This window comes from Lytechinus pictus, chromosome 17 (assembly GCF_037042905.1).
Source record: "Lytechinus pictus isolate F3 Inbred chromosome 17, Lp3.0, whole genome shotgun sequence".
Lineage (NCBI taxonomy): Eukaryota > Metazoa > Echinodermata > Echinoidea > Temnopleuroida > Toxopneustidae > Lytechinus > Lytechinus pictus.
This window is the reverse complement of record NC_087261.1, coordinates 8,982,099-9,004,968: the sequence shown is the minus strand read 5'-3', so window position 1 is coordinate 9,004,968 and position 22,870 is coordinate 8,982,099. Positions and strand designations below refer to the sequence as shown.

The following is a 22,870-nucleotide window of genomic DNA, read 5'->3' as shown; positions in this document are numbered from 1 at the left end:
GACAATGATCCCTTTTTAAAACACTTATACCCCTTCACCCCCTGCATATCCCTGACTGCACAACGGATATAAAGAATACTCTGATTATCGAAATCGAAAAAAAAGTTTATCTAAATCGAAACACTCAGTTTATCGAATTCAATTAACTAAGTTTTTTCGAATTCAAAAACCTTAGATTTTCGCCGATAAACTCAGTTTATCACTTGACAAACTCAGTTTAAAAAGAAAAACTCTGTTTTTCAGTCGAAAAGCATAGTTTTTCGCCAAACTCTGTTTTCAAATGAAAAACTTAGTTTATCGCTCGAAAAACCAAGGTAATCGAAAAACGATGTTTTGCAAGTGAAAAACTAAGTTTATCAAACGAGAACCTAAGTTTATCGAATGAAAAACTATGTTTCCGGCGATAAAATGAGTTCTTCGAATGATAAACTTAGTTTATCGGCGAGAAACTGAGTTTTTCGATCGAAAAACTAGGTTTATCGGCGATAAACTGAGTTTTTCGCCTTTATGGGTCAAATGGCGCAACATACGCGTATCGAGTGGACCTCCCGAGGTTGCACAGGCCTAAACCATTTCCCAAGACCCGTGTGTCATAGTGGCACTTTAAGAAATTAATATAAAATAAGGAAGAAATTCGAGGGTCGAATGTTTACTACCAGTGGATAGAAAATATATCTTCCATTCCATATCTGACCAGAAAAGGGTATCTCGGCCGGCTCATTTTAAAAATAAATCGGCATTTATGAAGACTACGCTTGACAGGATCATATTCAGCACCTGAGACAGTAAAATGGCCCTTATTCTTCCATTAGTCAAATTTAGTTCCAAACTTGGTGATATATCTTCCCAATTTGGGAAAAGGAAGTTCAGTAGTTACCAAAAATAGAATCAGTGTTAGATGGACAATCATACTCATTCACTTTTGTCAATCAGCAATATCAAATAAAAAAATTGAGAATGGGTTGGCTCGAATGAATATCTTTTGCCTGCCAGTTTTAATTAGGCCCGTGTGACCCTAAAAGCAATACTGCAAAGTGTTGCTGTCGTCTACGTCTATTGGTTTGTGCCTAACCCCCCCCCCCAAAAAAAAAAAAAAAAAAAAAAAAAAAAAAAAAAACATGCGCATGGCATGAATGATTTTACGATGAGTGAAACATTCACGGGAAGCAGAAAATATAAAAACTTCGTTTAAACTATATTCATTTATTGATGTTTACTTGGCTTTTCCCATTCGTGATCAATTCCTCATCCCCTGAACGCACTCAAAGTTTTAATCTTTACAATTAGTTATGTGTGAAATTTGGCTACCTTTCATTAAACCACATCTTTAAACCGGGCCTTAGGCCTACATATCAAGATAGACGGGAGTTCAAAATATACGGGAATATGTAATTACAAAATTATATACATGTATGTACAAAATTATAACGTATGGTCACTTATGATGAATTATATAGTCTCTTCCATAGATATGCATTGTATAAACTCTGATGTCAATCGATCAATGAAAATATATCATATGGTGAATAAGAAAGAGTCCCTATTTTAGTCAAGAAAGCCACAAGCAATTATATAAAACAAAAATCCATAACCAGATAGTTGAATAATAATTACACACTAATCAAAGGTAGGATTTCGTTTACCGTTATTTTTATAGGTCCATGGTCAAAATAAACGAAGACAACCTGAAAAAGTCCACTACTTGTGTGGTCTCTACTTTCCTTTATCTTGCACAGACATGATATAAGGTTGGTTTTATAGTCCGATGTTCCTTTCTTATTCACTTCTTAGGATTTAGCGTTCAGTTTCCCATACGGATTGCTCGAATCCATAGCACTGATGAAGTCTTTGGAGGTCGTTTCTCTGGGGTTCCTTTGGAGATGTGAATAGTCGCTATCTTCATTGGTCTGAACGTGCCCTTGCGATCCGAGATTATCCAAGGTCTGATAGGCGTTCGCTGAATCCTCAATAGCAGGGCGAGGTTCTTCATAATCACCGGTATCATTGGCATTCTCTACCATTGGGTGCGGATGTAACGGCTTCGACCATTGCTTTCGTTGGAGATTGTCGTATGGCTTTTCTGGAATAACCTGTATTGGATCTTCATAATCAGATGTCACCCCTTTCAGTGCACCAGGATTCTCTTGGCTACGTTGCAGGGATTCATATGAATGTTCCTGGCCATTTTCTCTGTCATTGGTACTCTCAGTTGATTCGTCAATATCAGCTGGTTCTAAGACTGCATATTCAGGGCTGGTATCATCACTACGATCGGGAGTATAATCAGAGGTACTTGGTAACTTCTCTAGAGTCTGGTACTCATGGTTCTTGACAGACCCTGGCTTTGGATTTGTTGAAGATTGGTCATCCACATTTGGCTCAAGGCATGCGTACTCCGGATCGCTTGTCTGCAGAGCCTGATAACTGCTATCAATTTCAGCAACTGATGTACTCTGCTTAGGTTTCGAAGGTGTATCGGAACCAGGATGAAGGGACTTGTAATTGTCATCATTTTTGCGCAAATCCTGATAGCCTTCATTGTCTGTTTCAGTCCGAACCCTATTTTTATTTTGACCGTGAAAGTCCATAGCTTTAGGATTGGAAACTCCTCCCTGCATTCCAGATGTTAGGAGATCTTGGTAAGCTGCATTTGGTGATTTCTCTGCACACCCTGGTAGGTTGTACTCGTGGTAGTCACCATGTTCTTTACCCCCAAACAGCATATTGTAGTCCTGTTCCCCCACTTCATTGTAGATGCCCCCGTTGTTTACAGGCGGTACGACAGAACGTAGTTCAGAGTAATCTCCGTCCTGATCTTGTGAAATTTGGTTCACTATCGGAGAGATATTCTTAGAAACGGGACTCGTGGGTTTCCCGTCGCGGATGAGGGAGGTGTAATCGGAACTTCCCTGACGTAAATCTTCATATTGGTTGCTGTCTGTTTCTGTAGGACCCTCTTTATTACGAGGCCGAAGGACCTTGTCTTTGTCTTCTCCAGACTTATGTCCAACACCGTTTAACACGTTACCTGAGGGGGAAGTGGCTATGCCTGATATTCTATCTTTCAAAAGGTCCTGGTAAGTGGTATTCCTTGTTGTGCGTGTACTTTCTGGCATGTTGTACTCATGATAGTCACCTTGTTCTTTACCCCCGAATAAGACATTGTAGTCCTGTTCGTCCACCTCGTTATAAATGCAGTTCTCACCTATTTTAGCAGGTTGCACGGAGGAAGGTAATTCAGTATATTGGTGCGATTGTTGACCTTCAGCTGAAGATACAGGCATTGCAGCATTTGAAGCGCCCTCTATGGGCTTTAAAAGTCCTGTGTAGTCATTTTTATCGACATCAGGGGCAGTGAAAGCTGGGTTTAGAACGTGTGCCGGGTCACGCAGTGTATCCCGAATTGCGGATTTGGATTGCAGTCTATATAAAGAATAAATGGCAGGATAGAATTCAAGATGTTATCAATTTCAAACCATATTCTCAAGGGGAAAGTAAGACTTGGGTCCGTTCAGACCGAATCATTCTTTATGGATTAGTAATTTTGCTTTACATGCTTGGTAATCTGTCAAATAGAAAAGAGAAACAGAATGGTGTAACTCTCATGAATATCGTCAAATTTTGTTGAACTTACTTCTTCATTTTACATGTCATGAATACATAATTGACCTCACTTCACATAGAGACTGGATCAAAGGACACGGCGGCGCACCGGTTTGAAATTGACTCATAAATTAATATGATGTTCATGATCTTGGGATTGGTATACCATTGTTTGATCAGAGAACAAAAACACCAACTTAACTACATTGACGAACCTGCCATAGATATTTAGATACTCTAGAAACAAGGATGACAGATTGAGATAACGAAGATAAATACCTTCTTTTGTAGCAGATGACTCCAATGACAATGGTAAGCAGAAAGACGACTGCAACGCTGATGACGGCTGGAATTACTGAGCTAATAGGGTCTAAAGACAAAATACGTAAGAGAGTTCTCTTTGACACCGACTTATAAAAATCATAGAAAGGATTTCAGATAGATAAAATTTGTTATATGATCTCGAATCTCGAATGGGTGAAAATGAAGTATAATGTTGAAGACCATATGAATGACCACAATGATTCCTATTTACAATCAGTACGGAAAAAGATGTGGGGGTCCGTCGCTGAGAGCTTCCATAGTCATGATAGGATCTGATAAAATGCAGCATTTGAGGCATTAATAAACAGATAATTAGTTGCGTAATCGTCACATTTGTAACATAATTTTCCATAAATATAAATAATTGATTGAAAATAGATAATCAGTGAAATCACCATGCTCAAAGATTTAGCTGTAAGAGCTATGCCATCAGCATGGTAGTGAAACTTGTTTGACTTTAAATAGTCCATTTTAAACATAGTTTATCCATTATAACTAGATATTTATACACTTATGCTAATTAATAATAATAATATAGGATTTGTATAGCGCACGTATCCACCTTGCTAGGTGCTCAAGGCGCTCCTATATTACCCCGGCTAAGCTAGTCTACCGATTCTGGTGCGCACAGCTTATTGAGGAATTCCTTCCTGCCGGTACCCATTTACCTCACCTGGGTCGAGTGCAGCAAAGTGTGGATAAATTTCTTGTTGAAGGAAAATACCGTACGCCATGGCTAGGATTCGAACCCACGACCCTCTTTTTGAAAGGCGAGAGTCAGAACCACTAGACCACGACGCACCTACATTCCAGTGTCTAAAGAATCAGTCATTGCATTATGTCCTTTCAAATCAGCAACACAGGTTAAGAAGGAGGAAACTGAAATTCATGAAAACAAACCTTTTCTCGAAAAAAAGTAACAAGAATTTGCCTAAGTTTCTTTCCGCTTTGACCAGTGCTCACAATACGGTAAACAATACGGTATAGCGCACGTATCCACCTTGCTAGGTGCTCAAGGCGCTCATATATTACCCCGGCTGCGAAATTATTTTTCCCACCGAGTTCTGGACCAACATATGAATATTCATGAATTGCGTCTTCGGATTAAGAGTACGCATGCGCGTGGACTTTGCCTCGACCGTACCAGTGCCCGTCGTAAGCATTCACGTTCAGTTGCTCAGAATGAATTAGCATCGTCAAATTACCGGTACCTAGCTTACATAGTTACATAGGCCTTACAGGCTTAGATCTATGTATATATATCCAATTCTTAAACACTTATCAAACTAGCTGCCATTAATGGCAAGACATGTGCTAGGCTAGGGCTAGCTTAGGCTAGCGCATTAACTTAACCTCAAATCTGGACCTGTCTAATGCCTAATACTAATAGTAATAGCCGACTAATGCCATGGTTAACTTCGAACCGGTAAATTCCGAAATTTACGTTTGATTTTATTTACCATGGTTTAATATGTCTAGTCCGTATACAGAACCAGTCCTAGATCTAAAAAAATATCTTAGTTCTAGTCTAGTCTCTAGATCTAGACTCTGATCTACGCTGTATCAGCACGGAACAACTAGTGTATCAAAGCTAGGGGGGCAGACTGCCCCCTGACGATTTACAACTGATCCAGGGGACGTGCCCCCCCTCCCCTTTGAGAAACCAAATTAATTTGTAATGTAAAAATGCGCTTATGTCCCCTCTTTTGAACGTGAAGATTTTTTTTTTTGCTTGTCAAATTGTTTTCAGCTAAGAAATCCTTAATTTTGGGTGAAGACAGGGATCAAGATCACTGACGTTAGTTTGTGCCTGACGTTAGAATACGTTCCATGCACTGCAGTGGCGTAGCTAGGATTTTTTTCCTGGGGGGGTCCTTGCTTTTTCAGGGGGGGGGGGGCACGTGCCCCCAAGCCCCCCCCGTAACTACGCCACTGATGCACTGGCGTTTACCTAGGATTTTCCATCCACGAAAAATGTGACAAGCCCCCCCCCCCCAAACAAAAAAAAAGAAAGAAAGATCTTCACGTTCAAAAGAGGGGACGTACGTCTTTTTCATTGCATTTTTACACTACAAATTATTAATTTGGCTTCTCAAAGGGGGGAGGGGCACGTCCCCTGAATCAGTTGTGACACGTCACAGGGGCAGTCTGCCCCCCCCCCCTTGGTACACTAGTGGTTCCATGCTGATACAGCGTAGATCAGAGTCTAGATCTAGATCTAGAGACTAGAATCGAACTAAGATAATTTTTTTAGATCTAGGACTGGTTTTGTATACGGACTAGACAAACCATGGCAAATAAGCTAACATTTGTCTAACCCTAATTAAACGTAAAGTTCGGAATTAACCAGTTCGAAGTTAACCATGGCATTAGTCGGCTATTCAGTGTTGTAGTCAAGGCTCAAACCTCCAAGGCCAAGGCTTCAATACCAAAGGCTAAGGCCAAGGCATGGAAACCCAAGGCCAAGGCCTGAAAACCTCGAGGCCAAGGCATTTCAAACTTACGATATCCAGAACAATGAACTAACAATACTTAGGCGGCAGACATCACACATGGTAAAATGTATGTGAGCGAGGGGACTGAGCGAGAAAAAAATTTAACCTTTGTACATTTAAAACAAAAATAATTTCATGATAGAGACATATTAAAATAATGATATAGTTACCTGTGTACACATAATCCATAATTTTTCTAGGCGATTTACATTGCAATAATTATTATTACCACGGTCATCTGATCCTGGCATTCTCAACGTATGTTTTTCTCCACTCCCTGGGACAGGGGCAGCATGAAATTATTATTGGGGGGGGGGGTCAACGCCAAAAGGCACTCATTTATCAAAATGAGTTTTTGTGCAAACAGATTCATATATTTTTAAAATGAGATTATGAACTGCGTGAAGTAATTGTGTGTTTGTAGAAATTAAGTTGAGCAAAGGCTTTCTAAAGTGATTTTTAATTATAAGATAGATATTTTGATTTAGGTTTAACTTCTCAGCGACAAAGCATAGCCATAGCGAGCAAGCGGTTTTGAAAAAAAAAATCAATTCTGAAGTTGTAAAACTTGATTTATGGTCAATTATGGGGCTAATCATTGTTAAAAGGGCATCCTTGCGCAATGCGCGAACCACCAGCTCAAACTTCTTAACATGTCGTGTAATAAGACATGGAAATTAAATATTCTGAGCTGGTTTTGTAATCATGAAAAAGATGTGTATCTAACTAAAAAATAACTGTACGCTCGCTATTTTTTTTTACATACTGACCAGTAAAGGAAGCAGTTAATTACTGCATTTTAAATAGGATACATAACTCACCAATAAAAATAATGCGAGCGCAAAGCGCGATCGCAAAGCGAGCTCAAAAATTTGTGATATTCCAACCTGAAAACTGGACATTCTAAGCATTTTTTTGTGAACGGGAAGAGAGCGAGTACAATAATTGATGCGAGTGCAGGAAGCGAGCCAAAAATTTGTGATATTCCAACCATAAAGCAAAATTCTATACATTTTTGTAACCATGAGCAGGATTAGTACTGTACTAAACAATAATTGATGCAAGCACAATTCAAAATCTGTGATTTTCGAACCTAAAATGTATTATGTTTTATTATTAAAGAAGGTATATTTCTTTTTTAAAAAGGGCATATTTCATTTGGAAAAAAAAATCCTACAGGGATTTTTTTTGGGGGGGGGGGGTGCAAGAGAGCACAAAGCGCAAGCTAAAATTTTCAAATGCTTAAACTGAAAATGAGTCATTTTTACGCTTCTTGTCAGTTTTCATATTTTTTTTTTGCTTACAACCACTTTTAAATTTCAATTCTCATTTCTTGTATCTTCTACACTTATTTCACCTTAAAAAAACAGAATAAAGAATACTAACTAAATAAAGTTATATTCAAAAGGATATAAAATAAACAGGGCGCACCCCATATCCTTAGTTGGGAGAGGGTAAATCTTAATTATTTCTTTAAACAGTTAATCAATCCTTAATTATTAATACTTATTAAAAATATCAATAATTATTGATTATTCAATTATTATTTTTTTATGAATTATTATTTCTTGAAACTATATTGACACAAAACAAATCCGTTGTTTATTTCCTTGAAACTGTAGAGACATGAAATTCACTATTGAACGATATAAATTATGATAAAAAAGAAGTAAACATTTTTTCCCAATTGTTTTGTTAAATCTGATCCAAAACAAATATACAATTTAGAAAAGAGATAGAGAGAGAAGAAGTTCCACCACCAAGAATAAACTTAGACAAGGGGGGGGGGGGGGGAGGGAAAGTAAAAGATGGAGTAAATGTGATATTATTTTTTAAACAATCTATCGCAAAATTAGCTTTCCTATAGAAAGAGGGGGACAAATTTTGTTCACTCGCTCGTTTCAATCGCTTTCTTCTTTTTTTGACAGAAATTTTGCTCTATGTGCCATGCTTGGCCCCTCAAAGTTTCTGGTTCATCATGCCATTGACATAACCCATTTGGATATGACAAATTGAAGACTGTGTTCAAGTTTACCAAATCTTTTCAGAATATCATTAAGACTTAAAACATTCTTGTTGGCCAAAGAAAATAATACAAGGAAAATCCTAATGGAATAGATATCAACCTTGTTATCGTTCTTTAGAGTTAGCTATATGTAAAGTATGAAAATTATTGTCAAAATTGCAGTCAGATGTCAAATTTATTCTCGTCATCAAAGCACTATTATCTTGATCATGATCACTATTATTTACTGTCATTATCATCATTAGTCATGATTACAACACATTACCAATACATAATGCTATTTTTCATAACTGATATATTCTTTGTTTGAAAACTCTTGATAATGGTGACAATTACAATTGATGACACTGCTAGTACACTTACTACTGCTGCTGCTAATGTTACTGGTGACTGGTAGTATTGACCATTAGTGTCATTAAATATTAAAAAAAAACAATTGAAACATTTATAATTACTTATTCAAAACAAATGAAAGTACAAAGTACAAAATGCCTTGAAAAGGCCTTGAAAATGCCTTGAAATATCAAGGCTCAAAGTCCCCAAGGCCAAGGCCCTCTCAAAAAGTTAATGCGCTAGCCTAAGCGAGCCCTAGCCTAGCACATGTCTTGCCATTAATGGCAGCAGGCGCGTAGCCAGGGGGGGGGGGGGCGGTGGGGGCGGTCGCCCCCCCCAAAACGTCCCCAAAAAGAAAAAAAAGAAGGGAAAAAAGAGAGGAAAAAAGGAAAAGGGAAGGGAGGAAAGGGAGGAAAGGTAGCTTTGTCGTTTTTTTTTCTTTTTATTCTTTATTTTTTTTCTCAAAAGAGAAACTCTTGCTTTAAATCTATATATGAATTTTGCTTCCGCGCTGCGCGCGGTTAAATGACAATATTGAAGTTCTCCATTGTTTCCCCACCCTTTCTCTAACCCTGCTTTTCCACCTCAGCTATATGTGTTTCTTGCCAGTTAAAGTTCAAATGTATAGATTAGGGCATGGAATTAGAGTAAGGTTAGGCCGAAGTATATGAAGTTATCTTTTTTTTTATTGATCGCGCAACTTCTGGTCGGGTCGGCTCCGGGCGGGTAAAATCTTTATATAAATTTCTGCCGTCACCTCCATAAAGTCAACTTCTCCCGCTTTTCAGGTCATTACTAAACAACCATAATTTGGGGCAAACATGTTCCTAATTTAAAAAGAGGAATGTATAAAATTCGTGTCGTATTATATAAAAAAGTACAATTTTTTTTTCAAATTCTATTAATCTTCATGTTATTTCCCTGCACATTCATCTCCTGTCCTGTTTCGCGCCCTCAGTTTGAAATTTTGAATGATACTTCAAAATGAAGCGCTTCAGGATAAGTCAAATAAATTAGGCATCCTTTTTTATATAAGTTTCAACTTTTTGCGCACTATTTTTCTTGTAATGAAGTTCAATAATCTTAGGAAATCAATTGAATTAGAGCCGATGGGGTATTAGATATATCTGCATTTGATGAAACGTCCGCCCTTTGAAATTTCAGAGTTTTATTGCTCTGCGCGGGAGGAATATCTTCCTCCCGGCATATACACTTCTTCTCCTCTGTTTTGCGAGTTAAAGCTATGCACTGTCGCTAAATTGTTTGTAATCAAATCTGATATTTCCAAGGGAAGTATTCAATATATCTTTGAGAATACCCTTTTCTCGGGACCCTTTTCATGGCAAAAAAATTGATAAAACGCTTTAGCTTCCGCGCTTCGCGCGGGGTTATTATGATTTTAATTTCCTCCATTGTATTCCTTTTTGTGCGTTCACAATCACTTTTGAAAACAAGGTTCAAAATCACAATAAAGTCAACTGAATTGGAGCTGATATAGGTACTAGAGACAAGAGAGACGGCTCTTTTTCATTTTAATTTATGAAACACCAAAAGCTTCGCGCTTCGCGCGGGAGGGGGAAACTCCCCCTCCCTGCACCCACCCCCTAGGGAGCGCGCTTCGCGCGCTCTGTAAGTGTTCGCACGCTTCGCGTGCATTTACCGCCCCCTCCAAAATGAAATCCTGGCTACGCGGTTGAATGGCAGCTAGTTTGATCAAGGAGATATCACCTCTAGAGGTGATATCTCCTTGGTTTGATAAGTGTTTAAGAATTGGATATATAGATCTAAGCCTGTAAGGCCTATGTAACTATGTATGGGTACCGGTAATTTGACGATGCTAATTCATTCTGAGCAACTGAACGTGAATGCTTACGACGGGCACTGGTACGGTCGAGGCAAAGTCCACGCGCATGCGTACTCTTAATGCGAAGACGCAAGTCATGAATATTCATATGTTGGTCCAGAACTCGGTGGGAAAAATAATTTCGCACCCCGGCTAAGCTAGTCTACCGATTCTGGTCCGCACAGCTTATTGAGGAATTACTTCCTGCCGGTACCCATTTACCTCACCTGGGTCGAGTGCAGCAAAGTGTGGATAAATTTCTTGTTGAAGGAAAATACCGTACGCCATGGCTAGGATTCGAACCCAAGACCCTCTGTTTGAAAGGCGAGAGTCAGAACCACTAGACCACGACGCACCCACATTCCAGTGTCTAAAGAATCAGTCATTGCACCATGTCCTTTCAAATCAGCAACACAGGTTAAGAAGGAAGAAACTGAAATTCATGAAAACAAACCTTTTCTCGAAAAAAAGTAACAAGAATTTTCCTAAGTTTTTTCCGCTTTGACCAGTGCTCACAATACGGTAAACTACTTTCCTCTTTGACCAGTGGTCAAAATCCGGTAAATTTCTTTCTGCTTTGACCAGTGCTCACAATACGGTAAACTACTTTCCTCTTTGACCAGTGGTCAAAATCCGGTAAATTTCTTTCCGCTTTGACCAGTGATCACAATCCGGTAAAATTCTTTTCACTTTGAACAGTGGTCACAGTCGGGTAAATTTCTTTCCGCTTTGACCAGTGATCAAAATCCGGTAAATTTCTTTCCGCTTTGACCAGTGATCACAATCCCGTAAATTTCTTTCCGCTTTGACCGGTGATCAAACTCCGGTAAATTCTTTTCTGCTTTGATCAGTGGTCACAATCCGGTAAATGTTTTTCCGCTTAGACCAGTGGTCAAAATCCATTAAATTTCTTTCTGCTTTGACCAGTGATCAAAATCCGGTAAATTTTTTTCCGCTTTGATCAGTGATCACAATCCGGTAAATTTATTTCTGCTTTGACCAGTGGTCACAATCCGGTAAATTTTTTCCCGCTTTGACCAGTGGTCAAAATTCGGTAAATTTCTTTCCGCTTTGACCAGTGATACAAATCCGGTAAATTTCTTTCCGCTCCGAGCAGTGATCAAAATCCGGTAAATTTCTTTCCGCTTTGACCAGTTGGGAATGGAATTAATACATGTGTACTTTTGATTATGTTATCTTATAATTGTATATATCTGTATAAATCAATTAAATGAAACCGTTTATCTATTTGTAATAAAAGTAATTATAGTAATACTATGTGTGACATTTGTCTTATTTTTTTATAGTTGCGTGACAGAGAGAAAGAGTAGCAGAGAGTAAGAGGAAATTTGGAGTTACAGGCACAGTTTTTTCTCATTTGAGGTGTTCATTGTTGTATGGTTTAAATAAACATTTACCATCAAATGGACATAAAATTGGCTAATTATATCCGCATATAATAATATGTTTGAGTCTATTTACCAATTCATTCATAAATTCGATTTCTTTTGAAATAATTTGCTGTTTATTGATAATACGGGTCATTTTCAAGCTGGATTGTGAAATGGTGAATCATATAATATTCATCGCAAATGCATGAAATGAGATAAGATTAGCATTGAAATTTATCGCTGGTATTTGTAAGAGATCTCTAGTGGATAAAATTTGAACAAGTTCCTGAGAAAGTTGTCCATGTTTAGAGTCACTTGTCACAAAATATGTTATAATGTGAAACTGTTCAGCGAAAAGTGGAAAGAGTGGTTGACTATCAAAGTCAAGAATACCTTGATGCGCGGAGACATCAGACGCTTGAGTCCTAGGTAGGCTAATCTCCTGTGTTGTCACTGTTTTTGTTGTGACAGAGAATTCCGTTGGTGCCTCGGTTGATTTTTGACCTGTGTTTGCATATAAATTGAAAAAATTACACAAGAAATTTCGTTCAACCATAACAAAGTGAGGGAGGGGTATAGTTATGAAACATAACATCAGTTTAACATCATCAAAATGATATAACAAGAAACAATTCATATTAATGAAAGTTGTCGGTTTAAAACCGAAATGGTAGTTTTATGGTAATCACAGTAATTAAATTATATACCATACTGTAAATGATAACATGTCACCCTGTATCATTGTGATTAGGGCATCTTCTTCAAGAAAATGTCCGATAAATGTTGACCTGGCATGAGTAGGGTTCCCTCTTACACGTTTCTAATCACCATGGCGCAAAAATGCATGCAAAAATAACTATCTATATCACTACAGGAACGCTAACTGTCATATTATGGCCATATTAGAAGACATGAATCTTTACCATAGAAAATCATGGAAGGAACAATAAAAGGCAGAAGAGGAATGGGACGTAAATGGAAAAGCTGGCTTTGAAATATTGAAGAGATGACAGGCAGAAAGATAAACGAATGCTGAGAGATAGCATTGGACAGAGACAGATGGAAATCCATGATATCCAATCTCTTTAGAGATTTTAGAGAGATCTTTAGAGAGATGGAACACAAGTGAGGTAGCTTAGGTTTTGATGTGCACTCACATCGGTGCAGGACCCGCAAACATGACAAATTAATTGTCTAGGGTATGATAGACATAGCGGCTCAGTAGTAGAGCGTCCGGCTCATGAACGAGAGGTCATGAATTTAATCTAAGCCGAAGTCATACCAAAGATATTAAAATGGACCTTGGCTTTCTTGCACTAGGCGCTCGACGTATTGGAATGGAGAAGGGTAACAGAAGTGGCTTCCCTGGGAATTAAGAATTAGTACGTAGTTGTAGTTGTAGTAGTAGTAGTAGTAGAATAAGAAAAATGGAAGTAATAGCAGTGGAAGAAGTAGTAGTAGAAGAAGCAACAGTAGTACATAGTAGTAGTAGTAGTAGTAGTAGTATAGTAGAAGTAGTAGTAGTAGTAGTAGTAGCAGTAGCAGCAGTAGTAGTAGTAGTAGTAGTAGTAGGTGTAGTAGTAGTAATAGGAAAGACATGGTATTATCGAAAAGTGGAAAGAGTGGTTGACTATCAAAGTCAAGAATACCTTGATACGAGGAGACACCAGACACTCGAGTCCTAGATAAGCTAGTCTCCTGTGTTGTCACTGTTTTTGTTGTTACAGAGAATTCCGTTGGTGCCTCGGTTGATTTTTGACCTGTTTTTGCATGTAAAAAAAAAAAAAAATCGTTCAACCATAACAAAGTGAGGAAGGAGTATAGTTATGAAAAAATAACATCAGTTTAACATTATCAAAATGAATATGACAAAGAAACAATTCATATTAATGAAAGATGTTGGTTTGAAACCGGCATGGTAGTTTTATGGCAATCACGGTAATTCTATTATACACCACACTGTAAATGATAACACGTCACCCTGTATCATTATGATTAGGGCATCTTCTTCAAGAAAATGTCCGATAAATGTTGACCTGGCATGAGTAGGGTTCCCTCTTACACGTTTCTAATCACCATGGCGCAAAATGCATGCAAAAATAACTATCTATATCACTACAGGAACGCAAACTGTCATATTATGGCCATACCAGAAGACATGAATCTTTACCATAGAAAGTCATGGAAGGAACAATAAAAGGCAGAAGAGGAAGGGGACGTAAAAGGAAAAGCTGGCTTTGAAATATTGAAGAGATGACAGGCAGAAAGATAAACGAATGCTGAGAGATAGCATTGGACAGAGACAGATGGAAATCCATGATATCCAATCTCTTTAGAGATTTTAGAGAGATCTTTAGAGAGATGGAACACAAGTGAGGTAGCTTAGGTTTTGATGTGCACTCACATCGGTGCAGGACCCGCAAACATGACAAATTAATTGTCTAGGGTATGATAGACATAGCGGCTCAGTAGTAGAGCGTCCGACTCATGAACGAGAGTTCATGAATTTAATCTAAGCCGAAGTCATACCAAAGATATTAAAATGGACCTTGGCTTTCTTGCACTAGGCGCTCGACGTATTGGAATGGAGAAGGGTAACAGAAGTGGCTTCCCTGGGAATTAAGAATTAGTACGTAGTTGTAGTTGTAGTAGTAGTAGTAGTAGTAGAATAAGAAAAATGGAAGTAATAGCAGTGGAAGAAGTAGTAGTAGAAGAAGCAACAGTAGTACATAGTAGTAGTAGTAGTAGTAGTAGTATAGTAGAAGTAGTAGTAGTAGTAGTAGTAGTAGCAGTAGCAGCAGTAGTAGTAGTAGTAGTAGTAGTAGGTGTAGTAGTAGTAATAGGAAAGACATGGTATTATCGAAAAGTGGAAAGAGTGGTTGACTATCAAAGTCAAGAATACCTTGATACGAGGAGACACCAGACACTCGAGTCCTAGATAAGCTAGTCTCCTGTGTTGTCACTGTTTTTGTTGTTACAGAGAAGTCCGTTGGTGCCTCGGTTGATTTTTGACCTGTTTTTGCATGTAAATAAAAAAAAAATCGTTCAACCATAACAAAGTGAGGAAGGAGTATAGTTATGAAAAAATAACATCAGTTTAACATTATCAAAATGAATATGACAAAGAAACAATTCATATTAATGAAAGATGTTGGTTTGAAACCGGCATGGTAGTTTTATGGCAATCACGGTAATTCTATTATACACCACACTGTAAATGATAACACGTCACCCTGTATCATTATGATTAGGGCATCTTCTTCAAGAAAATGTCCGATAAATGTTGACCTGGCATGAGTAGGGTTCCCTCTTACACGTTTCTAATCACCATGGCGCAAAATGCATGCAAAAATAACTATCTATATCACTACAGGAACGCAAACTGTCATATTATGGCCATACCAGAAGACATGAATCTTTACCATAGAAAGTCATGGAAGGAACAATAAAAGGCAGAAGAGGAAGGGGACGTAAAAGGAAAAGCTGGCTTTGAAATATTGAAGAGATGACAGGCAGAAAGATAAACGAATGATGAGAGATAGCATTGGACAGAGACAGATGGAAATCCATGACATCCAATCTCTTTAGAGATTTTAGAGATATCTTTAGAGAAATGGAACAGCGGTGAGGGAAATTGCTTAGGTTTTGATGTGCACTCACATCGGTGCAGGACCCGCAAACATGACAAATGAATTATCTAGGGTATGATAGACATAGCGGCTCAGTGCTAGAGCGTCCGGCTCATGAACGAGAGTTCATGAATTTCAATACAAGCCGAAGTCATACCAAAGATATTAAAATGGACCTTGGCTTTCTTGCACTAGGCGCTCGACGTATTGGATGGAGAAGGGTAACAGAAGTGGCTTCCCTGGGAATTAAGAATTAGTAGGTAGTTGTAGTTGTAGTTGTAGTTGTAGTTGTAGTTGTAGTAGTAGTAGTAGTAGTAGTAGAAGAAGAAAATTGGAAGAAATAGTAGCAGAAGTAGTAGTAGTAGTAGCAGCAGCAGCAGCAGAATTATATAGTAGTAGTAGGAGAAGTAGAAGAAAATGCAGAAGAAGTAATAGTACATGTAGTTGTTGTTTTAGTATCATTTGTAGCAGTAGTAGTAGTAGTAGCAGTAGTAGTAATAGTAGAAGTAGTAGTAGTAGTAGTAGTAGTAGTAGTAGTCAGTGGCGGACCGTGACCCAAAGGAGACAAATGATTGGAGGGACACCGTATTCTTTGTGAACAATACTGCGCCCCTCCAATGCTTTGTTTCCTCCGGGTCACGGTCCGCCACTGGTGGTAGTAGTAGTAGTAGTAGTAGTAGTAGTGATAGGAAGGACATAGTATTATCGAAACGTGGAAAGAGTTGTCCACTATTAAAGTCAAGAATACCTTGTTGTAGGGTGGCTGAAGACGCTTGGGTCCTTGGTAAGCTAATATCATGTGTTGTTACTGTTTTTGTTGTTACAGAGTATTCCGTGTGTGCTTCGGTTGCTTCTTCACCTGTTTTTGCATATATCACAAAAATGATAAATTGCAATTTTTTTTAGTTCAACCGTAATAGAGTGAGAAAGCAATATAGAATTAGTATTACTAGTAGTAAAAGCAGTAGTAGTGTTTATTATAATTAGTGGTAGAGACAGAAGTAGTAATATAGTAGTAGTAGTTGTTGTTGTTTTAGTTGTAGTAACAGCAGTAGTACCAGTACTAGTAGTAGTACTGGTAGTATAGTAGTAGTAGTAGTAGTAGTAGTAATTGTAGTAGTAGTAGTAGTAGTAGTCATGGTAGTAGTAGTAATTGTAGTAGTAGTAGTTGTAGTAGTCATGGTAGTAGTAGTAGTAGTAGTAGTAGTAGTAGTAGTAGTAGTAGTAGTACAGTAGTAGTAGTAGTAGTAGTAGTAAAAGTAGTAGTAATAGTAGTAGTAGTAGTAGTATAATGTTGAAAAACCTTATTTATTAAATTGATCACTATTTCTTCTGGAATGCACAATAGGTAAATATTTGCGATTTTAAGTAAGAAATTTACATCCTTAATGTTCATACCGGGGTATATTCTTCATCTTATATGTTATGATTCTTTAATTTTTGTAGGTCAATACGTCATGTCAAAATTGGTAAGAGATAAATTGTCAAAAATACAAAATCTGCCCTGGCCCACTGTGCGACTACGTTTTAAAAAAATAATTATTACCCCGGTCTTCGTACCCTGGATAGCCACATACAATATTATAATGCGGGTATTCCAACCATCTTCCAAACTCAACTGCTAGGCATATGTATAAATAGGCTTTCGCAACCTAATGGGTACCCATCTAACACCTGGTTAGCCTCTTGTCGAGGCCCTGTCGGCTGCTTTAAGCTTTCCGAGCGAACCAGGCTAGCGCCAGGCCTAATTCGCTTCGCGAATTAGGAAATCCCTCGCTTCGCTCGGGAAGCAGCCGCCAGGGCCTCGGCAAGAGGCTAACACCTGGTTAGAGAGTGGCAAAGTGTGGGCTGACGCCTTGCCAAAGGACGCTTGGTTGCGGTGAGAATTCAAACCCTAACCACTCTCATTACAAGGCGAGGGTCAGAACCGTTACACCGTGACACTTCCACTGATATCACCCGCTCCCTCCTTCCCTTACTGCTCAATCAGATTTACGCCACTGCCTAAAATAATGATGAACTACTTTTGCGCAGAAATAATATAATAGTCAAGTTCAGAATGCAAATTGCAAGGAGAGCAGATCACTGTCTTCATAATTCATAATTTTGCCTCAGCACCATATGCATATTTGGGCATCGTACTCCGACTACATAGTACTACAGGCTGAAAATTATTTGGCTTGAAAGATAAAGTAAACCTCAGACATTCAGTACACTCAAAATTTCATCAATATTGGACAAGGAATAACAAAGTTATGAGTGACATTTGAAAGCTTTGCATTATTTCGGTGAACATTATATGCATGTCTTCATGTATATGCAATGAACAATCAGATGATGTAATTTCCCAAGTTATTCTATTAAAAAAAATATTATTACATGAAATTATATTTATCGAAATTTGTTCACCAAGAATGAAAATAAAAATCTATCGACAACTAATTTTGATAATGCACAAGTTATTCATCGCTTCAACTAATCTGTTACGATGTGGACGGTTATATGAAAATATAAAATAAATATGATTTCGCGTAATAACATACGCGATTTTGATGAAATTTTCATTATTTTGATCCATGAATATTATTCTTTTCATTTGTAAATAATTGTTTTCAGCCCGGAGTGCCCCTTTAGTATATATGTATTCATTCTGCGTTTTCCCAATATCTAACCTCCAAACATCGATGAAATTATAATGAAGAAATGATGGAAGGGTAGTAAAAATTTGCACCTTACGATATAGGTGTACTCACCGTCTTCGCTTTCACATATGTGATAATATTCGTAATTACAGGCTCTGTCAAGCCACTGAAAACTTTGACCGGAGTCCATGCGATAACAAATTTTTCCATTATCAAAGCTTCCACTGCCCGCAAATTTACTATAAGGAAGTCCTGAGCCATCTTCATTCCAGCCTGCGCTCGTCAGTCCTATCCAGTACTGCTTAAACTGGCGCTTACTAATTTCTTCGGCTATGAAATCTTGCTCACTCTCCGTTCCTATGAACACGAGGTGCATATCTTTCTCCTTGCATGCTGAGTTTGAACTTGAAAAGTTCGATTTGCTGGTAGAAAAGTTATAGCAAGATCCATTGTGTGAAACAACCGAATTAAGACCACCACAAGCTGTGAAGGGGAACAGACGTCCTCAAAACATGAATTGAAATTAATTTATCAAACTTTACTGAAAAAAAATCACAAAAATCACCCCCAAAATATTATCTTCAACTACATTTGGAAAACAGCATTAAATATTCTCATTCGGGGCAGTATTCGGCAAATAAATAACATGTCTATAATAATACAGCCAATAAGCAATGTATCTAGATAGTTGGATGATAATTATTTACTTCGTCTGATGATTATTATTGAATGATGACTATAATTGCAATCACTGGCGGATCCAGGGGGCACCCCCTTTTGATAGGCAAAATTATAATTTGTAATGTAAAAATGCCGTTAAAAGTGCCCCCTTTGAAAGTGAAGGCCCTTTTTTTTTGCTTGTCAATTTTTTTCGTGGACGAAATACCCTTTATTTATGGTTAAAACCCATTTTTTATGCTTGTCAAATTTTTCCTCGGGAAAATGTGCCCCCCTTTTGAAAAATCCTTGATCCGCCCCTGATTGCAATAACAAAAATGTTAATAACAACAACTGTGATTATAAAGATATTGACAATAATGGTAATTTTAGTATAATACCTGTATAGGAATAAAAAGCATCAATGATACTGGTAATACCAATAACTACCACGATAAATATCATTTCCAAAACAATTTTAATTACTATTATTATTATTAGTATTATTATTAACAATTTTATTATTATTATTATTATTATTATTTCTATTGTGCTTTTTATTGATGTCATGTTTCGTCATTAGTGTCATCATTTTCATCATCAAAACCCAATGTAGAAACAAAAAAAAATATTACAGAGCTTGTGATTTTATTGTTCTAATATGTTCCCCGAATAAAAATCAGAAATGGAAAAGAAAATGTACCCATAACTTGAACCCCTGATCAGTTACGCCATCTTACACATTCGAAAATACTATATGTTTCTTCTACGGACAATATGTACTCACCACCCTCTATTTCACAGATAAAGTATCTTGTTTCGAAGCATTCATCGTCGTACCACTTGAAATCCATTGATGGTCGTGGACGATCTGGGTATATCCTGAAGCAATGTGCACCATCGTTGAAAGCCCTTCCCGATCCAAAATTGTCGTAGGTAAGACGTGTCCCATCGAGCCAGGTCACTGCGCTCAACCCTATCCAGTAGTCTCGATCACGGTCACCACTGGCTTCGATCTTCCCTTCCAAAAAATCCTGTTCATCCTGAGATTCGATGTTGACCACGTGCATGCCAAGTTCATCGCACGAGGCCTGGGCGGAGTAGAAGTCTGATGTCTCTTGAGAGAAGATGTAGCAAGATCCATTGAATTCAGATTGACTAGCGTCACAAGCTATATAAAAGAATGATGGTTTAGAATGAGAAGGTAAAGTTAGCTATACCTTGATGCAAATAGGGCAGAAGATGGATATACAGTGGGAAACGAACAGTCATGCACAGTCATTCTCCACTGCTCCAATTGTCCCACTTGAAATTCCAATGGTCATACACATTCCTCTAAATTTCAGCATTGAAATAAATGTATTCATATAACATGTTAGAAAGTAAAAAAGGGGCCTAAGCTTTCGATCCTAGCAGAATCTTCGATCCTAGCAGAATTTTGCCTCCGACGAAGATTCTGCTAGGATCGAAAGCTTAGGCCCCTTTTTGACTTTCTAATTTACTCCATTGGCTCTCTTTTATTAGATAAGCAGTTTTCAGCAGCTTCTTTTTGCCATTCATATAACATGTTTCAGAAAATCATTACATGCTTTTCTGTAGAGTGTAGACTATATATTGCCTTGTTCAAAACGTCTTAAATGGATGCTCCGGGCTGAAAGTGCAATATCTAAATAAACAGAGTAAAATTCACAAAGCAAAATAGTGAAAATTTCATCAAAATCTGATAGTTTATCAATAAATACAATGTGAAAACAGTTATATGTATATGTACGTCGTCATTAATGTTCATTATATGGGCTGATCATGTCACATCCCCACTTTCCCTTTTCTTATGTTATCACATGAAATCATTTTTTATTTCATACACGTGTGAATGATTATGTTTCCCTTGTAATTCAAATGAGTTGTAGCAATGAATGTCTAATGTACATAATCAGTTATTATTCCAATATTTTTTCGTTATTGAAGGATTTTTTTTAAATAAACCTAATTTAATATAATTAAATACAAAAGAACAGTTGAGGATATGACATCATCAGTTCGCTCATTGAATATTCATGTAGACATGCCTAGATCTTTTTCACCGGAATAACAATGCCTCAACTTTGTCATTCTTTGTTCGAGTTTGATTAAATTTCATTGTTTCGTTTAACTAATTTTTCTTACCATGTTTAAATCAAATTATCTTCAGACTGAGTATCACTTTAAAGGAGGTATTAACTACTGCGAGCTAAACTAGAAACATCAGGAGAGAAATAATTCAATTCAAGGAGTAAAAACGAAGTAAATGTCATCAAAATCTGATGAAAATAAAGTTATTGGAGTTGAAAGTTTAACAATATTTTGTGAAAGAAAATAATGAATGCGGCAATTAATACGCAATACGTAGGCTAATATCCAAACTTTTTTTAAATTACATAAATAATTTCAATATTTTTATACATGTGTGCACAAAAAGGTCTCCCTTGTATAAGAAGATAAGTTTCAACAACGATTATCTTACTCAGTAAATCAGTAAGTCTAACCTATTGGAGGATAATATTGGAGGATATGACATTATCAGCTCACCATTGCATATTTATGAGGACATGCCTAGAACCGTTTCACCGACATAAAGCAAAATTTAAAATTATAGAATAGCCTTGACGGATATACTTAGGCTTTTCGACATGCCCTCGCCAGAGTAAAATCGCAAGCTTAAGTATTTCCGTTTGACGAGTTTGCGGTACCAAACACTTGATATAAGATTTAAATTGTTTAGCTTTGTTATTCCGTGTTCAATTTTGATGAATTTTTCAGTATTCTGTTTGACTGATTCCGATCTATCAGTTCAAATGGCATAATTTTCAGCCATGGGTACCCATTTGAGTGTGAAAATTGGTGACATTCAAGGAGAGTCCACCGAACTGTTAGTTGAACTTGAGTGTAGTATATATATATATACAAGAAGATGCCCCCTTGTATTTCAAATAAAGCCATTAATCATTTAGAATTGGCAAGAATCGGAATTGTACTTTTTCAAAATTGAGATTTTACATAGGTCTGCATCGACTGAAATATATTAGGTTTTAGTGTTAGTATTCTCATTAATCATAATTTGTATGAATATAAATTAGACTTTTCATCTAAAGACCGAATTATTTGTTCTAATACCACAATGCTTTTAAATTTCGTTGCAAGATTATTATTTTACTACAGCTTTTTCGAATGCAGAACAGCAATGATCTTTTTGGTAAACGAGTTGACAAATTTAGAATGCTAACAGAATACCAACCGATTACAATATCCGAAGAGGCAACTCTTTTGTAAACCCGCGGTCAGGGCCGGCCTCTCAAAGATTCTGGGTATATCATATTACAAATGTTGCGTAACATTTTTATACACCGGTCTCTAGTCTATTCTATTGCATCTCTATCGAAAGAAGTAATATCAACATAATAGCTATACTTTCATCATGCGTACTTAAAATTACTGTTGAAAAACTATACCAGGGAGTTGAAATAGATTCCTTATTATACCAAACTCACACAGGTGCTGGGCTGGCGCCAAACGTTGTCCTTGACAGGTGTATATGCTCAACAGGTAGTATTTATATAATTCTCATGTCACTACAAATATCAATTACCATGAATTATATTATTTTTAGATTAATTATTTTCGATGATGGAATTACCATCATGTTAGTTCATCAGTCAGTGGCGTAACAGGCGGGGGGCAGGGGGGTCAAGCTGCCCCCCTGGCGGATTTCACTGGGAAAATAAAAAAAAAACGGGAAAAAAATAAAAGGGAGGAAGAAAGAAAGGGAAAGGAAAGGGGAAAAGGAAAGGAGGAAAAGGAAAGGGAATGGTCAAAAGAAAACGAAGATTTTTTTTTTAATGGAAAAGGAAGGAAAGCGGGAAAGGAATGAAAGAAAAACATTTGAGAAAG

General features: G+C 37.4%; 1 protein-coding gene across 1 annotated transcript; it reads right to left on the bottom strand.

Moving 5' to 3' along the window:
* Nucleotides 1-1,185: 1,185 nt before the first annotated feature.
* LOC129280358 (uncharacterized) lies at nt 1,186-21,614 on the bottom strand. Its single transcript, XM_064112191.1, has 9 exons — nt 21,599-21,614; nt 19,731-20,114; nt 18,398-18,769; nt 16,393-16,503; nt 14,918-15,028; nt 13,665-13,775; nt 12,409-12,519; nt 3,883-3,973; nt 1,186-3,423 (listed from the first exon to the last, which is right to left on the bottom strand). Exons 1-9 carry the CDS (start codon nt 21,612-21,614, stop codon nt 1,788-1,790), a joined length of 2,943 nt encoding a protein of 980 aa, XP_063968261.1. The 3' UTR covers nt 1,186-1,787.
* Nucleotides 21,615-22,870: the final 1,256 nt, after the last annotated feature.